This window comes from Dipodomys spectabilis, unplaced genomic scaffold (assembly GCF_019054845.1).
Source record: "Dipodomys spectabilis isolate Male_0828 unplaced genomic scaffold, ASM1905484v1 ptg000108l, whole genome shotgun sequence".
NCBI lineage: Eukaryota > Metazoa > Chordata > Mammalia > Rodentia > Heteromyidae > Dipodomys > Dipodomys spectabilis.
Genome location: NW_024870785.1, coordinates 21,471,012 through 21,491,172, shown reverse-complemented (window position 1 = coordinate 21,491,172; position 20,161 = coordinate 21,471,012). Strand labels below are relative to the sequence as shown.

General features: G+C 37.6%; 1 protein-coding gene across 5 annotated transcripts in view; it reads right to left on the bottom strand.

Annotated features, from left to right (window-relative positions):
• Nucleotides 1-20,161, bottom strand: part of Dennd4a (DENN domain containing 4A) — a 115,050-nt gene that overhangs the window by 15,051 nt on the left and 79,838 nt on the right. For all 5 annotated transcript variants that reach the window (XM_042687406.1, XM_042687404.1, XM_042687408.1 and 2 more), the window contains 9 exons: nt 16,211-16,344; nt 13,068-13,203; nt 12,248-12,454; nt 12,033-12,161; nt 11,643-11,784; nt 5,916-6,032; nt 4,219-4,350; nt 2,087-3,183; nt 332-521 (listed from right to left, as the gene is read on the bottom strand). In XM_042687406.1, the coding sequence (XP_042543340.1) occupies nt 332-521; nt 2,087-3,183; nt 4,219-4,350; nt 5,916-6,032; nt 11,643-11,784; nt 12,033-12,161; nt 12,248-12,454; nt 13,068-13,203; nt 16,211-16,344 (2,284 nt within the window). The remainder of the gene's footprint in view (nt 1-331; nt 522-2,086; nt 3,184-4,218; nt 4,351-5,915; nt 6,033-11,642; nt 11,785-12,032; nt 12,162-12,247; nt 12,455-13,067; nt 13,204-16,210; nt 16,345-20,161) is intronic.

Genomic DNA, 20,161 nt, shown 5'->3' with positions numbered 1-20,161 from the left:
ATGAGTGGGAAAGGATTTATAGCTTGCTATCTTTTGAGATTTAAATAATAAGGGTACATATAAATATTTATACTTACACTTTAAGAAAAGCAACTATGGAAAGATGAACCAAAAATAATAAGCATGGTTACATCTCTAGGGACAGGAAAAAAGGACTGTGTGAAGGGGTGGGAAGCGGGAGCTAGACTTATCTCAGAATGCCTTAGCCTTTACCATTTTTCTTTGAAGCTAAGCAAATCCTTCACAAAATTGAAAACTTAAGATCATAAAGAAAGAAATAAAGTAAAAGTACTACAAATCTATGTAGTATGACAGAACTATCTGGACAAACCTTCTAAGGAGGCAGAACTTTCCAGGCTCATCCGGCTGACATCAATTCCCTTGGTCCCTGAAGTGGCACTACTCTCTTGGGAGGAAGTGGCACCTTCCAACTCATGGCAGACATCTTCATCTGTCAGAGAGGTAGATTCAGAATCCTGGGCTCCCACTGAAGAAAGACTGGTACGATCAGAACTTTGATCCTAAGGACATAATTATAAGCTTAATTTCCTTCACAGTTAAGGTTAATTATTTAAGAAGTTAGTTTTAAGGAAGTGTTAATATCTATCCCCTAACCACCCAGATGGTCAGTTAAACCAACATCACAACTTCTGGAGATAAATCAATTTGACAAAAGGTATACTCATCTGGATAAAAATGTTGGTGATTAATTTTTAAGATACATATAATTGCTTCTAGCAATTATCTATCTACTAGTAAGGAACCATGCTGACTTTCAATTTTTTTAAATTTATTTTTAATTTCCCTCCTGTACACCTCAGTATAAGATGATACCATTAGAATTACATATTATTATTTTTTAAAAGCACTTAGTTTTAAAGACACAGCTCTAGTCTTCAATTTTGAAAACATTAAACAAAATTTTTTGGTTATACCAAGAATATATTTACAAAATACTTATAATTTCATGGACCAGATGATACAACTTGTTTTTTCTAATTGTGTATGCATATTGTTATTTTAATCACTAAAGGATTTTTTCCGTTTTTTAATTATCTTTCAGTAGTTGTACAAAGGAGTTGTACAACTTGATCGATGTCACCTATTTCAACACTCAACAAAGGACTTTAACATTTTTGTGTAGTCAACTTTTTTCATCCAGGTTTGTATCTTTATTCTACTCCAATATGGAAATAAATATATATATATATATATATATATATATATATATAATTATTTCAAAGCCATTTGAATTATCAGGTGATCTAGATAACTGAGGTTCTGTTTCCACTATCTGTTTTTATTTTTCTTGTATTAGTCGTGGTTCTGTTTTTTGTTTTGCATTCCTGGAGCTTGAACTCAAGGCCTGGGCACTGTCCCTCAGCTTCTTTTGCTCAAGGCTAGCATTCTACCACTTGATCCACAGCACCACTTCCGGCTTTTCTGTTTATGTGGTATTGAGGAATAGGCTTCATGAATGTTAGGCAAGCTCTGTTCCACTAAGCACATTCCCAGCCCCATTGTTCTGTTACTTGCAATGGCTATTTTAAACTGAACAGCAGATACTGTATACACAAAATTATAAGGATTCCTTCAGAAATGGTGAACTCTTTCCTCTGTCACATAAAGAATGATTATGTTCATCTAATCACAGATTGAACCAAGTCTAGGTTACAGTGTTGGTTAGGCCTGTCTATCTGTGGTTTGCCAATGTTCCTATGGCATAGCTCTTCTTTAGCAGTTCTCTGCTGACTAACAGGTGCTTTTTATACTTCCCTAGACCCATGCTCTTAGGAGGTATGTGGGCCTACCATACATTAGTCCATCCTAACCAGAAGGAGATGCCAAATAATTGGTGAGTTTTGAAGGCATACTGGACATTCTCTGGAAAAAAATTGTATTTTTAAGGAAACACTGAAACTAAAATTAGTATTTCCATGTAATACAGATACTTTAGGTACAAACCATTGCCTTTTTTTTAAAGCTGTGATTAAGGAGAATGATTAAAGCTGACATATCTACTAGTAATAGATTTTCAGTGGTAGAGAATATATGAAAGAACAAGTAGGAAAAACTAATAGTTTACCTTTGATGACATGGCATACATGGTGAATCTTGAGTACCATCTACTTGCTTTCTCTGCAACTCCTTTTCCAGCAGTGAACATACTGTGCCTTAAAACATCTAGCTTAGGTACTAGCAGTGTATCCAAGTTAAATGAAGGTGATGAATGGGTTAATATTTCTTGAGATTCTTCCCTAAATGGGCAAGTATGGGAGAAGGCTGGAGAAGACCAGAGTCTGTCCCTTGGTCTCTCCTCACTTTTGGTATAACTTTTAGATTTGGTAAGTCTCACTGGCCTAGGAGAATTAGGAGGCAGGCTCGATCTTCTACAGGCCTTGACCAATGTTGGACTTTTCTTACTGGCTAATTTATCATCACATGCTGGCTGCAGATCAATACTTGGTGTACGACTTGCCAAAGGACTGCTCATGTTATTCATATACATCTCAATTTCTTCAGCTAAATCACGCTTGGCTGATGGTGTGGAAATGCTTTTGCTGTCATCTTCATCTTCTTCTTCTTCTTTTTGTTGCTGTTCAGTCTCAGCAACCAAAAGAGAGAGGGGATCAAACCCTGTTGCAACGTCAATTTTCTCAAAAGGTTTTACTGAAAAGCTGCTGTTCATACACTGCACTGTCTTAAGATGTTGTGCAGCAGTGTACCCCACTTTTGATCTATCTATTTCATTGTCTATATCTTCTAAGTCAAAAATAACAGGAGAATCTACTTTATCTGCCAAACAAGTTGAACCATCAAAAGGTGTATCATCGTCACTGGATTCTTTTTCTAGACTGTCTCTTTTTGACTGTAATAGTGGCCTTCCAATATCAAGACTATTTGGTCTTGTACTTTTGGAGATAACGTTTGAAAGAATTTTTGCATCTGCACCTAATTTTTCAACTATATCTCCAGGGTTTGTTTCCTTGTTAATTCTATTTAGCATAAGACCCATCAGCACCCCTCCACTAAGATTACGGTTTCTATTTCCCCAGGACATTTGTTGCTGCAAATTAGGTTCGTTGTCACTTTTATGTCTCTTCCTGAAGCATCTACTTTGAACATTTCCTGGGTCATTTGTATCCTCGAGAGATGACATTAGGAGCAGCTCAGGTGTGCTTTCTGAAAAACAAGAAAAGTACTTTTAAACAAGAAAATGTAATGTGTAAACATAGCCCTCTTAACTATTTAAAATTGTAGTAATAAAAATGACAATAGCAGGTACTCACTAAGTTTGACTTATCAGATACTATTTCAGCAATTTACTTATAATATCTAACATAAACAGTCCAATATTCATAGGTTGGAAAAACACTGAGAGATTAAAAAAAAGCTGGCTATCAAGACTACATCACAGATTGGCAAATTTCATCACACATCAAACTTCACACCTCAGCCCAAAACTGGCCTGAGGCCTGTATTAGTACAGTTTTAAGCAGTTTTTATATTTATAAAGAGGTATGCAAACCATGCACAAATAAACAGGTAACAGACACTACATATGGCCTGAGAGACCAAAAATATTTATAGGGCCTTTTATAAAAAGTTTATATGACCCTAATTATGTACATGCTATTTTATTGTGGGTCCAGGGCAGCCTGGGTAAATATGTTTATGAAACTCCATCTCAACAGAAAAGGCTGGATGTGACAGGCACCAGTGGCTCATGCCTGTAATCCTAGCTACTCAGGAGGCTGAGATCTGAGGATCACAATTCAAAGCCAGCCTGGGCAGGAAAGTTTGTGAGACTCTTATCTCCAATTAACCACCAGAAAACTGGAAGTGCTGTGGCTCAAGTGGTAGAGTGCTAGCCTTGAGCTGAAGAGCACAGGGATAGCACCCAGGCCCACAGTTCAAGCCCCACAACCAACCACACACACAAAAAAAGGCTGGATGTGGTAGAGTGTGCCTGTCATCCTAGCTATAACAGGAAGCATAAACAGGAAAATCACAGTCCAAGCCAGCCCAGGCAAAGAACAAGACCGTATTTCAAAAAATAACCAGAGTCAAAAGGGCTGCAGACATGGCTTAAGTGGTAGAGCACCTGCCTAGCAAGCATGAAGCTTGAGCTCAAACCCCAGTACCACAAAAAAAAAATTACTAGTTATATAGATACAATTCATTCTGAACATCAAAAATGTATGCTATTTAATTTACCTGTGCTTTCTCCAGATATTTTATCAGCATTGCTCTTACTTGTACCACCGAGGCGAACTATACTGGAAGAACTTTGATAACTGAGTATAGGAAGGCAGTCAGAGCTTCCTTTTGCACTCTCATTCTCTGACACTATAAAGATGAAAATGAAAATGTTAATAAAACCTGTAACATTCTAGGAGGCATAAAGAGAGGCAGCTTTTAATCCTACATATTTCTTTTCCCTCCATTTATGAGAAAACTTTTATTAGTTCATAATAAACAACATAACCCATTTTAATCACCCAGAAAAACTGTAGTTAAGAGCTGGGTAGTAGTGGCTCACGCTTATAATCCTAGCTACTCAGGAGGCTGAGATCTGAGGATTGTGGTTCAAACCAACCCAGCAGAAAAGTTCCCAAACTCTTATTAACCATTCAAAAACCATTAAGTGGCACTGTGGCTCAAAGTGGTAGAGCACTAGCCTTGAGAAAAAGAGCTCAGGGACAGTGTCCAGGTCCTGAATTCAAGCCCCACGACTGACAAAAACAACAACAAAAAATATCTGTAGTTAAGGAATGTGTCTTATGTAGTAAGGTTTAGTCAGCAGGAACAACATAGAGTAATTATAATAATCTGACCTCCCTAGAGCTAACAAAACCAATTCTGCACTACAGTCTTACGTATTTCTAACTGAAAATTGGTGATAAGACCATAGTAAAGATTTCTCTGTTTCTCAACCACAAGTAAGTTACTCCACTTATTTGAGGCTTCTAAGCAAGGATCAAGTTGTTACTTTTTGCTGGTAGCTTATACCTATAATCCTAGCTACTCAATATGTTGGAATCTGAGAATCTTGGTTGGAAGACATATCTGAGAGACTCTTATTTCTAATTAACTAGCAAAAGAGCCAAAGTGGAGACATGGCTCAAGTGGTAGAACACCACCTGTAAGCAAAAAAGCCAAGCAAGAACATATGGCATGGAATTTAATCTCTAGTATTGGTACAAAAAAATTACTAAGTGTTGGCCAAATTAGGTTCATGCACCAATTTTATATATGGTTGTGAATGAGAGTTTCTAGTGGGGAATACACACACACACACACACACACACACACACACACACACACACACACACACACACACACACACACACACGCAGTCCATTAAGAAAGTTTAATCTTGGGCTGGGAATATGGCTTAGTGGCAGAGTGCTTGCCTAGCATGTATGAAGTCCTGGGTTCAACTCCTCAATAACACCTACACAGAAAAAGCCAGAAGTCGTGCTATGGCTCAAGTGGTGGAGTGCTAGCCTTGAACAAAAAGAAGCTCAGGGACAGTGCTCAGGCCCTGAGTTCAAGCCCCAAGACTGGCAAAAAAAAAAAAAAAGAGAGAAATGTTTAATCTCAATAAATATTATTAAATAACAGACAAAAATCTTGTTTCAAGAAATATACATTTCTACTATAATAAGAATATTCTTTACGATTAGTAACATTCACTCTAATAGCACTTGTTTGGAGAGTACTTTGTCACAGAGATAACACAATTTATACATGAAGTATTTTGGTGACAGTATTGGGTACTGCAGAAGGTTTGCAATGGCAGGAAAGATGAAATGAGCTGAAAATGGAGAGTACTTGTGCACTGAAAGTCGCTTCTATTTTCTGAGTGTGAGCTCACAGCTGCATATAGAACCAGCTTAAACAGTACCTACTGGAACTAGAATCGCTCTCTTTTTTATATTTTTCTTCCTGAGTATCCTCAGTAGATGTATCCCCTCTTCTAACTTCATCCTGAGATAGCGAATTATATCCCAGATCCGACTGACCACCTGTGGGAAAAAAAAGAAACAAAATTCTGGGTTGGTTACCAAAAACTTCTTTAGTTAGAACAACTAGAATTAGGAGCAATATATAAGAATTATTTACAGAATTTTTTTTCTTATAACTTCTATTGAAAGCATTATTTTCTTAATTATCTATTTTCTATCTCCATTAATATAATTAAGAGATGATCTCACATTGTTTACTTTTGGCCTCACACCACAGCCCAAAGTAACATTCACACTAGTGTGTAGGCGCCGAAAGATATAAATTAGATATTCTGTATACAAGTCCATTACTTTTTTAGACATAAGTCTGCATTCTAAGCAATGGAGAAATCTTCAGAGAATTTACAACAGAACATTCACACACTAGATACCAGTGTCTTACGGTTTTCTAAAAGTTGATCTGAATAATTATAGACTTGTACACAAGAACACACAGAAATGAGAAAAAAAACCTAATGCTGAAGTTCCTAGTAAGAAAAGACAAAAGTTAGCCAGGTGCCAGTTGTTCATGTCTCTAACCCCAGCTACTCAGGAGGCTAAGATTTAGAGGATCATGGGTTCAATGCCCAACTGGGCAGAAAAGTCCATCGGACTCAATTTCTAAAACAGTCAGTAAAAAGCAGGACTAAAGAAAGATATGGCTCAAGCTGTACAGTCCCCATGAAGCAAACCTGAGGCCTTGAAGTTTAAACCCTTTTTCCAGCCTGCCTCCCAAAAAATAGACTATCACTTTTAGTAATTGTTTCCACTAGATTAGTATCAGAAGGTAAGATTCTAAACTTTAGGAGACTTGTGATGTTAAGTAATCCATTTAACCATTTTTGTTTGGATTTCAACAGAGTTGTAAAACACAAGGTTGTCATGAGAGGCTAAAATTAAAATAGTTCTATAAACTTGTTAGAAAAGTCTAAAGAAATTATATTAACACCACCAAGTATTTCCTTTGTTATAGTTTTGAGTTTGTATTTTTTTAATCAAACTCTCAGTTCCTATTACCATAGAAGTGGTAATCGAGAAATGTGAAGATAATCTTGAAGAAATTTATGCTTTCATTAAGTTCTTCACTGTTTTAAGCTGGCCTTTCTTAAAAGCCACAGTGAAATATAAGATGTCCTTTTCACAGTTAAAAACAATGCCTAAGGAAGATGACTATGACTGATGAAGTTCACACTGCAGGATATGAAACCAGCTAAGGAAGGATTACTGTATTATGTTTCAAGACAATCAGTTTACTTTTTTTTTTAAGTCAGTCAAAAGGCCTGAACTCTGGGCCTGGGCACTGTCCCTCAGCTCTTCAGCTCAAGGCTAGCGCTCTACCACTTGAGCCATAGTGCCACTTCCAGCTTTTTCTGCTTACGTGTTGCTGAGGAATCAAACCTAGGGCCTCACGCATGCAAGGCAAGCGCTCCACCACTGAGCCACCTTCCCAGCTCTCACCTTACATTTATTAATCTTCAAGTAGATATAAAAGGAAACAAACCTAAATAACACTGCCATTTGCAGAGATAAGAATCTTCATATTTTTATAGTAATGCTTCAGTTTTCAAAGTTTCGGTCCACCAAATTCATGTTTACACTGCATTAAAAATTTGTATGTATTTTAAATGTTATGGAGTTAGAATTGTGTGATTTAACTATGTCAGTTTTAATAGAAAAAGCTTTTACACAAATTTTTGTATTTTTGTGACACTAATGCCACTTATAGTGCCATTTATAATGCTATGTTTTTCTATACTTAAAATTATCTGGTAGACTGGGTGCCAGTGGCTCATGCCTGTAATCCTTGCTAGCTACTCATGAGGCTGAGATTTAAGGATTATAGTTCAACACCAGCCTGGGCAGGAAAGTCTATGAGATTCTTATCTCCAATAAACTACTTTTAAAGTCAGAAGTAGAATGCTAGCCTTGAGCACAAAAGCTCAAGGGCAGTGTACTGATTCTGAGTTCAAACCCCAGGACTGGCACATACACACAGACACACACAGTTATCTGGGAAAACAAAACAAATCATTATAAATTTTTTATTTTGAAATAATTAAAGCTGGGCACTAGTGGCTCACGCCTATAATCCTAGCTACTCCAGAAGGTGAGATCTGAAGATTGTGGTTCCAAGCCAGCCCTAGCAGGAAAGTCCATGAGACCCTTATCTCCAATTAATCACAGAAAAAGCTGGAAGTGGTGCTGTGGCTCAAGCAGTAAGGTGCTAGCCTTGAGTAAAAAGGAGCTCAGGGACAGCGCCCAAGCCCAGAGTTAGACCCTAGGACAGGCAAAATAAAAATAAAAAAAAAATTAAAATTCAGGGCTGGGAAGGTGGCTTAGTGGTAGAGGGCTTGCCTTGCATGCATGAGGCCCTGGGTTCGATTCCACAGCACCACATAAGCAGAAAAAGCCGGAAGTGGTGCTGAGGCTCAAGTGGTAGAGTGCTAGCCTTGAGCTGAAGAGCTGAGGGACAGCGCCCAGGCCCAGAGTTCAGGCCTCACGACAGAAAAAAAAAAAATTAAAAAATAAAAAAAATTAAAATTCAGAAGAAGTTGAACAAATAGTACAGTACAGGGAAAGAGTTCCTGGGGTGCCCTTTACCTCATTTCTTTTTTCTTTTTTTTTGTTGGTCGTGAGCCTTGAACTCTGGGCCTGAGTACTGTCCCTCAGCTCATCAGCTCATCAGCTCAAGGTTAGCGCTCTACCACTTGAGCTACAGCGCCACTTCCGGTTTTCTAATGGAGAGAAGAGTTTCACGGACTTTCCTGCCCCGGCTGGCTTTGAACCAGGATCCTCAGATCTCAGCCTCCTGAGTAGCTAGGATTACAGGCGTGAGCCACCGGCGCCTGGCCCCTTTACCTCATTTCTTCCAGTGACAACCTATATAATTAGTAGCATTATGCTAAAACCACAAAACTGACCCAAGAATACTACTACTAACTCAGGAAAAATATGTTTTGTTTTAAAATATTATTAAAATATTTTCATAATTAGGGCTGGGAATGTGGCTTAGTGGTAGAGTCCTTGACTAGTATGCATGAAGCCCTGCGTTTGATTCCTCAGTACCACATAAACAGAAAAAGCCAGAAGTGGCACTGGCTCAGGTAGTAGAGTGCTAGCCATGAGCCGGGGTAGGGTTGGGGTGGTGGTGGGTATGGATGGGTGGGGGGTGGGGGGAAGAAGCTCCGGGACAGTGCCCAGTCCCTTAGTTCAAACTCTAGGACTGGCATAAAAATATTTTCATAATCACAATAAATATATTCAGGAAAGTGACATGGCAAGGGGCTTAGTGCCAGAGCCCTTGCATAGTATATGTAAGTCATTGGATTTGATGCTTACCACCACAAAGAAAGAAGGGGGGGAGGAGCAGGGAGGAAGAGAGAAAGAAAAAAAGAAGAAATAGAAAAGAACAAACTAAAAAAGAAAGAAAGCATACCAGAAGAGATCTGTAGCTATCAGAGTTAAGTGGATAATTACTGACTACTAAATATTCAAATAAAAATACTTTATAACCTGTCAAATAAAGAATGAAAAAAACTGCATGCAGCTGGCTGGGTGCTTGTGTCTCACGCCTATAATCCTAGCTACTCAGAAGGCTGAGCAGTTTGAAGACAGCTTGGGACAGAAAAGTCCATGAGACTCTTATCTCCAAAGCTGCACTGTGGCTCAAGTGGTAGAATGCTAGCTTTGGAGCAAAAGTAGTGCAGGGACAGCACCCAGGCCCAGAGTTCAAGCCCTAGGACTGTCAAAAAAAAAAACAAAAACTGCATACAGCTGTTAAGTTCATCGTCCACTAGACACTACGTTGAAAGCTTTACAAATTGTAGGTGGGAATGGGAGGGAAAAACTATACAACTTGTGGGTGGGACTGATGGGAGAAAGCAAGGGAAGGAGTGACATTGTCCAAAAATAAATGTACTTTTTACCTGATTTATGTAACTGTAATCCTTTTGTATATTATCCTTATAATAATAAAAAATAAGCTAAAATAAATCATTACCAAATCGAGTACCTAACACAAAACTAAAAGGTGATAGTTAAACATATCACTAAAATGAAAAAGTTTAAAAATGCATGCTATACAAGACACTATGTTGAAAATGAACTTTCCAGCTTTGGAGGGATGGGCAGGGGTGAGTTGGGGAGATGGGGAGGGAAGGATTGGTAGAGAAAAAACAAAGGAGGGGGTAACTACTCAAAAGGAAATGTACTCATTATCTTACATAACTGTAACCCCTTTGTACACTATCTTTACAATAAAAAATATATATTAAAAAAATTCAGGCTAGCTGCTGGGTGCCGGCGGCTCACACCTGTAATCCTAGCTACTCAGGAGGCTGAGATCTGAGGATCAAGGTTCAAAGCCAGCCTGGACAGAAAAGTCCCTGTGAGACTCTTATCTTCAGTTACTCATCCAAAAACTGGAAGTGGAACTGTGGCTCAAGTGGTGGAACGTTAGCCTTGAGTACAAAGAGGCTCGAGGACAGCCCCAGACCCTGAGGTTCAAGCCCCACAACTGACAAAAAGAAAAGAAAAAAAAGCAGGCTAGAAAATCTAGTTTGTAAAATGCAACATAATAAGTATATATGTAAGTATACACAAGCCTGTACTAGATCTATCATCAATAGCATTTACTCTTATTAAACCTGTATTAAAAGGTTCCTCCTTCCTAGTGTGTGTTCCATGGCCACTATCCACACTTCCATGACTGAGAGCATATGGGTTACTGCTTAAGAACAAAATTTGATAGCATTTTACTGCTCAAGGAGATTCCAAAGACACACATTGGAATTTATTGTTCAAGCTAATAATCTAGTAATGTAACATGAAAAATGCCACATAATCAGAAAGTACAACTATAACAAAGAAACACTAGAATAAGACACCAAAGTTGGTAACAACTGAAAAACAAGTGAATATTCTATTTTAAATGAGAAGAACATTCTAATACAAGCTGAGCTTCCTTCATATAAAAATCAGAAATCTGAGCCTGGCACCGGTAGCTCACACCTGTAATCCTAGCTACTCAGAAGGCTGAGATCTGAGGATCACTGTTCAAAGTCAGCCCAGGCAGGAAAGTCTGTGAGACCCTTATCTCCAATTAACCAACAGAAAACCAAAAGTGGTACTGTGGGCTCAAGTGGTAGTATGATATCCTTGAGCTGAAGAGCTCAGGGAGAGTGCCCAGGCCCAGAGTTCAAGCCCCACAACTGAAAAAAAAAAATCAGAAATCTGAACATTTTAAGTGACAAAATGACATCACAAGTGGAAAATCTGATTTATGAAATAATCAACATATAGGCATAATAAATACATGTATAAAATGCCTGTAGCTTATCTATGTGTATCAGACATATATGAAACATAAATGAATTCTGGGTTTAGACCTCCAATATCATTTACAAATGTACAAATATTTCAATCTCTCCCACCAAATTCTATATACAAAAACCACCTATGGTCCTACGGAGTGCAGATAAGACATAGCCAATTTGTATTAAAATTGCTTAATGAAAATAAACCCAGAAAATATTCAATTATTTTTAAGGTATTTAAAATCTCCAAAAATATTAAATGTGACCAGTCCATTAATTTTGAAGGAACAGTGAAACCTTAAAAACCTTTAGTTACCTGAGAGAATTATTTGTGATGAGTGTGCATGTTTCTTTAAAGCTCTTTTGAATTGTGCTACTCCTAAAACAACATTTCTTAATTTTGTCCACAGAAAGTAGCCACTATGACTTCTTGAAGGCCAGGTACTTTCCAAAACAGCCTATTCATTCAATAAAATAAAATAATTAGAATTATTTTTTACAATGAACATACAACTTCAAAATGAAGCTAGAAAATCAGAGCAGGTTGTATAATGTCAAAGCAAGCAAAAAAAAAAAAAGCTTAGTTTACAAAACACATTTTAATACTCTAAAGTAAAGCCCAAATAGTCCCTGCATTAATGATTTCTTCCATTAAGATTGTCTAATGACTGAAATAGTACTTTCTCCATCATATCAGAGTAATTACCTTATTGTAATAACCATAAGTGATCGCATTGGGGTCAATACCAGCTTTCTGCATTTCAAAAAGCACTCGAACTGCAAGTACTGGCTGGTCATACTGTCCACAAAGCTGCATAAGGATGCGGTAGCACACCTGCAACACAGGTGAAAAGTGTACAAAAGCAAAAGCATCCAGCTTATATAAGTCTAGAATTAAATACTTTAGAAAATAAGTACTACCTCATCAGGTGGGTCCATTTTCTTCAACTGCATTTTTTTGAGCACATCATATGCAGTTTTCAGAGCCCTGACTTTGGAATGACATACTTTCACATAAGCTGGGAGACAAATAAACCATAGTCCATAGCAGTGACGCAAGAGGCACCTAGACCACATCTGCGGGATAGAAGAATACTTCTTGGCAATTTTGTGGGCTGATTTAATTTCCTAGAAAAAAATGCAAGAATCTCATTAATAAATTCACACACTTAGGCATCTTTACTTTTATTGTTGTTGTTGTTGGTCATGAGGCTTGAACTCTAGGCCTGGGTGCTGTCCCTGAACTCAAGACTAGTACACTCTACCACTTGAGCCATAGCACCACTGCTGGTTTTCTGGTGTTTTTTTGGAGATAAGAGTCTCATGGACTTTCGTGCCAAGGCTGGCTCTGAATGATGATCCTTAGATCTCAGCTTCCTGAGCAGCTAGGATTATAGGCATGAGCCACCGGTGCCCAGCTTAGGCATCCTTATTTAACTGAAATTTGAACAAGGTCATGTGCTTTTAAAATGATTCCATAACAAAATATGATACAATTAATGCATTTTTAAGTTCCTTTTGGAATCTGCATTATACAATATTAAAGTTCTAGGACAAGATAACTAGGCTAATTCCTTAAGTTAGATTACTATAAACTATTTTCAGAGTGTATAAGGAACCTAATAATTTGTACTATTATAATTACCTCTAAGCTAATAAAGGGCATTAAAAGAAGATGAGTGTCAAATTTACTTTTTGCTCTAATATTTGATTACATAGAGAGTGCAAAAATTTTAAGTACCTGTTTTGTTCTTCTGAACATAGGAGAAGGGCTGCTAGGACTACTTGATTTTGAAGGCAATTTCTTCTTTCGTGTTTGTAGAAATCCTTCAGGTCTGTCAAACAAATTGTTCCTAAGAACTGGAAATCCATTATAGCTATTTTAGAAAAGAAAAAAAATTACGTAGATGTGATTATAGCAGTTAGAGCTAAAAACTGTGACTAATAACAGAATTCAACTTACTATATCAAACTATGTTACATATTTAATATTTGTGCTATTTTGTTCTTACTATATTTTATTGAATGATTGCAGTACAAGAGATAGAACCCAGTGTCTTCCATATGTAAAGCAAGTGGTCTACCACTAAGCTACATCTCCAGCTTTGTTTTTTTTTTTTTTGAGACATAGTCTTGCTACTATGTAGCTCAGGCTGGAACTCATGATCCTCCTGCCTCAGGTTCCCCAGTGCTAGGACTATAAACATAGAACACCATGACTAGCCCTTACCATAGTATTTAGAAATGGAATAGCCAAAGCCCCGTGCTGGTGGCTCACGCCTATAATCCTAGCTACTCAGGAGGCTGAGATCTGAGGATCATGGTTCAAAGCCAGCCTGGGCAGTAAAGTCCGTGAAACTCTTATCTCCAATAAAAACCACCAGAAAACTGGAAGTGGCGCTATAGCTCAAGTGGTAAAGTGCTTGCCTTGAGCTGAAGAGCTGAGGGACAGCGCCCAAGCCCAGAGGTCAAGTCCCAAGACCGACAAAAAAAAAAAAAAAAAGAAATGGAATAGCCAAATACAAACTCAATGGGGGGAGGGGGGGGCTGTCAGGGAAAATACATGTAAAGGTATTTGATATTAAACTTCAAAATAAAAAAAAGTTTGTATTTATATAAACATAGCAAAGATATTAGAAAATATCACTGCTGGCAAAGGGCCTCATAAATAGTTACTGTTTCAAACAGGATAGATACCACATATGGATTTAGGTTCTTTTGAAGATGCAACAATATATAACCTTAGATATAAAATTAGAATGAGTGCCTCTCAAAGGAAATGGGCCTAATGAAGGAGTTAGAGAGCAAGGTGTTCTGGGCATTTAAGTAGCAGCAAGGAAAAAGACATACTAAAAATGGAAATCACCAAGCAACGAACTTAGCTTCTCTTATATTATATGAAAGCTGTATAGTTTCAATTAATTAAAAAGAGACAAGTATAATAAAAGTGGTTAGTGATATTGGTTATATATTATGACAGGCAAATTTGGTAGAGTAAGAAAATATTACTGGAGGGGCTGGGAAGGTGGCTCAGTGGTAGAGTGGTAGACCAACTAAGCAAAACCATGCTTTGAGAACAAAAGATAAAATTAAAAGAAATATTGTAAGTATCTTTGACAAAAGATCTCCTTTAAAAAAGTAATATTGGGGAAGTGACGCTCAAGTGGTAGAGCGCTAGCCTTGTGAAGAGTTGAGGGACAGCGCCCAGGCCCAGAGTTCGAGCCCCATGACTGATAAAAAAAAAAAAAAAAAGTAATATTGGGCAGGAGGTGGGGAATGGGAGGGCAGGGACAGGAAGGGGAACCAAAGGACAAAGGAGGAGGCAACAATGCTTGATAAGAAATGTACTCATTACCTTGCTGATGTAATTGTAAACCCTCTGTATGGTATTTTCACAATAAAAAACTTATTAACTTAAAAAAAATAAAAAAGTAATATTAAAATGTCACCAATGAGGTTGGGAAGGTAGCTCAGTGGTAGAGTGCTTGCCTTGCATGCATGAGGTTCTGGGTTCGATTTCTCAGCAGCACATAAGCAGAAAAAGCCAGAAGTGGTGCTGTGGCTCAATTGGTAGAGCGCTAGCTTTCAGCTGAAGAGCTGAGGGACAATGCCCAGGCTCAAGAGTTCAGGCCCCACAACCGACCAAAAAAAAAAAAAAAAAGTCACCAATGGATTAAAAGTCAGGGCAGAAGTTAGGTATCCCCTGTATTAAACAATAGTCAAAAACTTCTACCACACTATTTTTCTTTTTTAAATTAAGGTATTTAATCCTAGTTATAAATGAGGATACCTTGAAAAACCTCATTTTTCACTGAAAATAAACTATGACTCATTACATTTATATAGATCTAAAATAGCTGTAGAACCTTTAAAGTAATAAAGAATTATTGGAGAATAAAAATAATTTAGAATAAAAAAGGAAATGCTATTTTAGGTAAAAATGAGTGTACACTATCAGAAATGAAATAATAAATCCATGTCGATCAAAGCCCTTATTCTCCTGTGCTCAGGACTTTGCTCTTTTCCCCACTGGACTTAAAGGCAAAGGCAATGTATGTCAAACACTTAGGAGTGTCTGATAGAATTCCTAAATTAGAGGCTCTAGAAATGTGGCTTAGTAGTGTAGTGCTTGCCTAGCATGCATGAAGCCCTGGGTTCGATTCCTCAGCACTACATAAACAGAAAACCTGGAAGTAGCACTGTACTAACCTTGAGCAAAAGAAGCTCAAAGACAGTTCAAGCCCAGTACTGGCCCAAAAAAAAAAAAACTCCCTAAATTAGCTGGGGCATGGCTCAAGCATTAGGGAACCTACCTAGCAAGCAAGAAGCCCTAAATTCAAACCTGGTACTGCCAAAAAAAAAAAAATTAAAAATGATCAATTTTAGCCATTCTGAATTTTTATGACTTAAAAACTCAGAAATGACAGCTTAAAATTATTGTAATACAAATCAAGACCACAAATACTATCCTAAACTAGATTTATCACTCATCACTCTTATAAATCAAAGTTACATTGATCACTGTGTGAATGAAAAGAAGGGCTGCAGGAAGGAAAGAAGTCATTAGTGAGAAACAAGGTCAAAATTCTATAATAAAAGTTCTCATTTGAATTGAGTGAAGGAACCTAATAATGCAATCAACACTTATAAAGATACTTATAATAGTTATAATTGGAGAGCTGCCCAAGTCTATGCTATGCAAAGTTAGTATTTTTTTCTGTTTATACCTCAACTTTTAATAATGGATGTGGGATAATCTTGCTTACCACCTAAAACTTAGGGATGTGTAAAGTTTGGAATTTGAAAATACCAGTCCTTAGAAAGCTATGCCACAGATGACGGACTGCTTCTCTCTCACTCTCAAACACTCTGCTTCTCGAGTACCTGTACTGTAAAGGGGGTTCTTCACCATTAGGCAGATGGGGGATCTCAGGTGGTGTTACAAAGACAGTATGTTCACTTTTGAAAGATTCATCCAATTCTATAAGTCGCACTTCACCACTCTTGTCCATATCCACCTGAGGGGATTGAAAAGACATTTGTAAAAACTTCAGTGGTTAGCTGAGGGTTCATCTATGGGGGAATGGCTCAGTAAACCTTTTATACAAATGTAAGCAAAAGAACTTAAAAAAAATTAGTTGTGGGCTTGAACTCAGGGCCTGGGCACTGTCTCTGAGCTCTTTTGCTCAAGGCTAGTGCTCTACCACTTTGAGCTAGTTCCACTTCCCGTTTTCAGCTGGCTAACTGGAGATAGGAGTCTCATGGACTTTTCTGTCTAGGCTGGCTTTGAACTGTGATCCTTATATCTCAGCCTCCTGAGTAGCTAGGATTACAGATGTAAGCTACCAGTACCTGGTTTAATGAACTATTAAAATAAGCAATAAGCAAAAATTCTCTCTATACCATAGTAGAAAGAGCTCTAAGATAATTAAGTGCAAATAACCTAGTGAAGATAATCATATACAGTCTACTAACTTTTGAGAAAAGGGAAAAAAGGACATATATTCATTTCAGCTTCTATTTACACAAAGGCATAACTTAGAAGACCAAGAAAGAGTAATTAAGCATCTGAGAGAGAGAAAAGGAATGTGGAGAGTGAGGATGGGACAGGTTCTAGATGTTCCAGTATATTCCTTTTTACAGTTTGCATTTTGAATCATAAAAATATATTCAAATTTTAGCATGTATATTCATGTGTTCTCTTTTTTAAATTTATATTAAATATAAGAATTTTTTCCTAAGTTCCTTCGGTAACTGTGGAAGTACACTTGGTTACACTCTAGCCACATCAATACTAAAAGCATTTAAGTCATGCTGGGTGCTCTACAGCAAGATATATCCAGAAAAAATGAAAAATTACGGAATCTGAAATTGCTTCACAAGTGCTCATAAACTAAACAGAACATTGTATTTTTTTTTTTTTTTTGGGCAGTGTTAGGGTACTTGTTAGGCAAGCATTCTATCATTTGAGCTTTTTCCACTTTGGATTTTCTGATGGTTCATTGGACATAAGAGTCTCATAGACTTTCCTGACTGGTCTGGCTTTGAGCCTCAATCCTCAGATCTCAGCCTCCTAAGCAGGATTACTGGTATGAGCCACCAGCATCTGGCTCCTTTTTGACTTAATAGTTATTTTTCAGGTTCAGGGCTGGCATGAGATCCTCTTGAATACAGCTACATAGTTAGAACCACAAATGCCAACAAGCCATCTATGTTGGTTAATAGGCCTTGTCCATTTTTTGTTCCTCCCCTTGTTCCCACAAAATCTAGTGACCTCTGATCCTCCAGAATCCTGACTTTTTTTTTTTTTTTTGGAAGAACTGAGGACCCAATTCAGGACCTTGAACTTGCTAGGAAAATGCTCTTTCACTGAGCTAAATCCCCAACCCAGGATCCTCCTGATTTTGATCCTCCCTATCTCTGTCATTTGTCACTAATTTTTAAAAATGGCAAAATAAAATCTATAGAACTATATTGGTTAAGAAAAATTAGTATCATATACAGTAATGCATCAAGTGAAGAGGAAGGACTGTCAACAAGTTAAAATTTAAAGACAAGGATCTGCAGTAAAATATGCTGTTCTCAGTAAGCTCCTAAAAGGTGAAACAGAAAGGAAATAACTAAAAAAGTAACTAAATTTAATAACTAATAACTAAAAAAGTTATTAAATCCAGAAAGCAGAGCATCCAACTGAAGAATAAGAGGCTGATGGAATTCCCAAGATGAAGGTGAAGAAAATTTCCATATGACAGATCAGAAAGAAATCAGATTAGAATGAGAGAATAAAAGACCTCAATAAGAATTAAAAAAGAAAACTACCAAACGGACCAACCAGTATGTTTAAAAAATTGGGTATTTCATTTCTGCATATAAGTTCAGGGATTAATAACAGACATAAGTATAGCAATTACTAACTTCAGAAAGCAATCATCTCTATATGAAAGGAAATTTAATTATAGTATATTTGTCCTACCTGTGATTATATACCAAGTGGTAGTAATATTAACACTGAATGATTATTTCACAAAAACATTATAAGAATATTGGGAGAATTGTGGTGGTAGTAAACATGACATTAACAGATAATATAGAAAATAATAAGCAGCAATCAAAACCTATGGTATCTCAAATATTAAGATAATTGATTACCTCTGGAGACTACAGACAGGATAGGAAGGATAGGAGACAACTCTACAGGGACATTTTAAACTATATCATGTTTTACTGTGCTGAAAATGAAAATGTACTCTTAAAATATTTGACAGCAGTATTAATTTGCTTATAAAATCTAGCTATGTGTAAAAACTTACAGTTATGTAAAAAAACACTGGGGGTAAATGAAAAATGGATTCTATGCCTCTTGCTAGTTTAATAAATTTAATAAAAGCGTTCGGCTTTTCAGGAGGGAGTGGTAGCACATGTTTGTGATCGCAGCTGCATAGAGGCAGAAGTAGAGAGAACTGAGATTCAAGGCCAGCCCAGGCAAAGGATTAGTGTGATTCTGTCTCAACAAACAAGTTGAGTATAGAGACATGTGTTTGTCCCAGATATGAATGTGAAGGATAGGTAGGAGGACTGCAGGCCAGCCAGGGGGGGAAAAAAAATCAACAGATCCCACTAAAACAAAAAGACCTGGAGTCGTGGATACTTGCCTAGCAAGCTCTACGTTCCAACCCCAAAACCTGCCAAAAAATTTTTAAACTTTCAATAAAAATAGAGAACATCTTAGCTATTATTAGAAGACCTAGATATTTTAATAAACAACATGAGAAACATGCCAAAGAGGATTTAAAATCACAGGTATCCCTAGTAGGATGTGGTATTCAGGTGTGACCCAAGGCTAAATGAGGTGCTTTATACTCACGACATTTTTATGCAGATGAAACTAAGGACAGAAATGACCATGAAATAGAAGAAACAGACCAGATTAAAAAGGTCGAAAAAAACACCCCAGGTGATGGAAAGATGCAGGAAGCTACCTCTATCATAGATCATAGAGAGAAAACAGCTTGTCTGTGAACATCAGGGTCAGTATGTCTGTCTGTCTGTCTGTCTGTCTGTCTGTCTGTCTGTCTGTCTATCTGTCTGTCTGTCTGTCTGTCTATCTATCTATCTATCTATCTATCTATCTACCTACCTACCTCTCTCTATCTCTATCTCTATTATTTATTGTCCATTTTTTAACAGCTTCTCCCTCTCTATTCTGTTTCTACATTGCATCTCCAGCCATTTTATTTTCATTCAAAAGCCTGGGGTCCAGGACAACTGTTGTAAAGTCCAGTATGGTGAAATCTAGTAAAAATGTAAAACCTTGCAGTACAGACTCAATACCTTGACAAAAGGTATTTCCCTTGTGTACAAATAAAGATCTCACTTCACATGATAAAAATAGCCGGGGCTGGGAAGGTGGCTCAGTGGTAGAGCACTTGCCTTGCATGCATGAGGCCCTGGGTTTGATTCCTCAGCACCACATAAGCAGAAAAAAAAAGCCGGAAGTGGCGCTGTGGCTCAAGTGGTAGAGTACTAGCCTTGAGCTGAAGAGCTGAGGGACAGCACCCAGGCCCAGAGTTCAGGCCCCATGACCAGACCCCCCACCCCCCCCAAAAAAGTTTAAAAAAAATAAAAAATAAAAATAAGCCGGGCGCCAGTGGCTCACACCTGTAATCCTAGCTACTGAGGAGGCTGAGATCTGAGGATCGCAGTTCAAAGCCAGCCCGAGCAAAGGAAGTCCGTGAGACTCTTATCTCCAATAAACCACCAGAAAACCAGAAGTGGCACTGTAACTCAAGTGATAGAGCGCTCGTCTTGAGGTGAAGAGCCGAGGGACAGCACCCA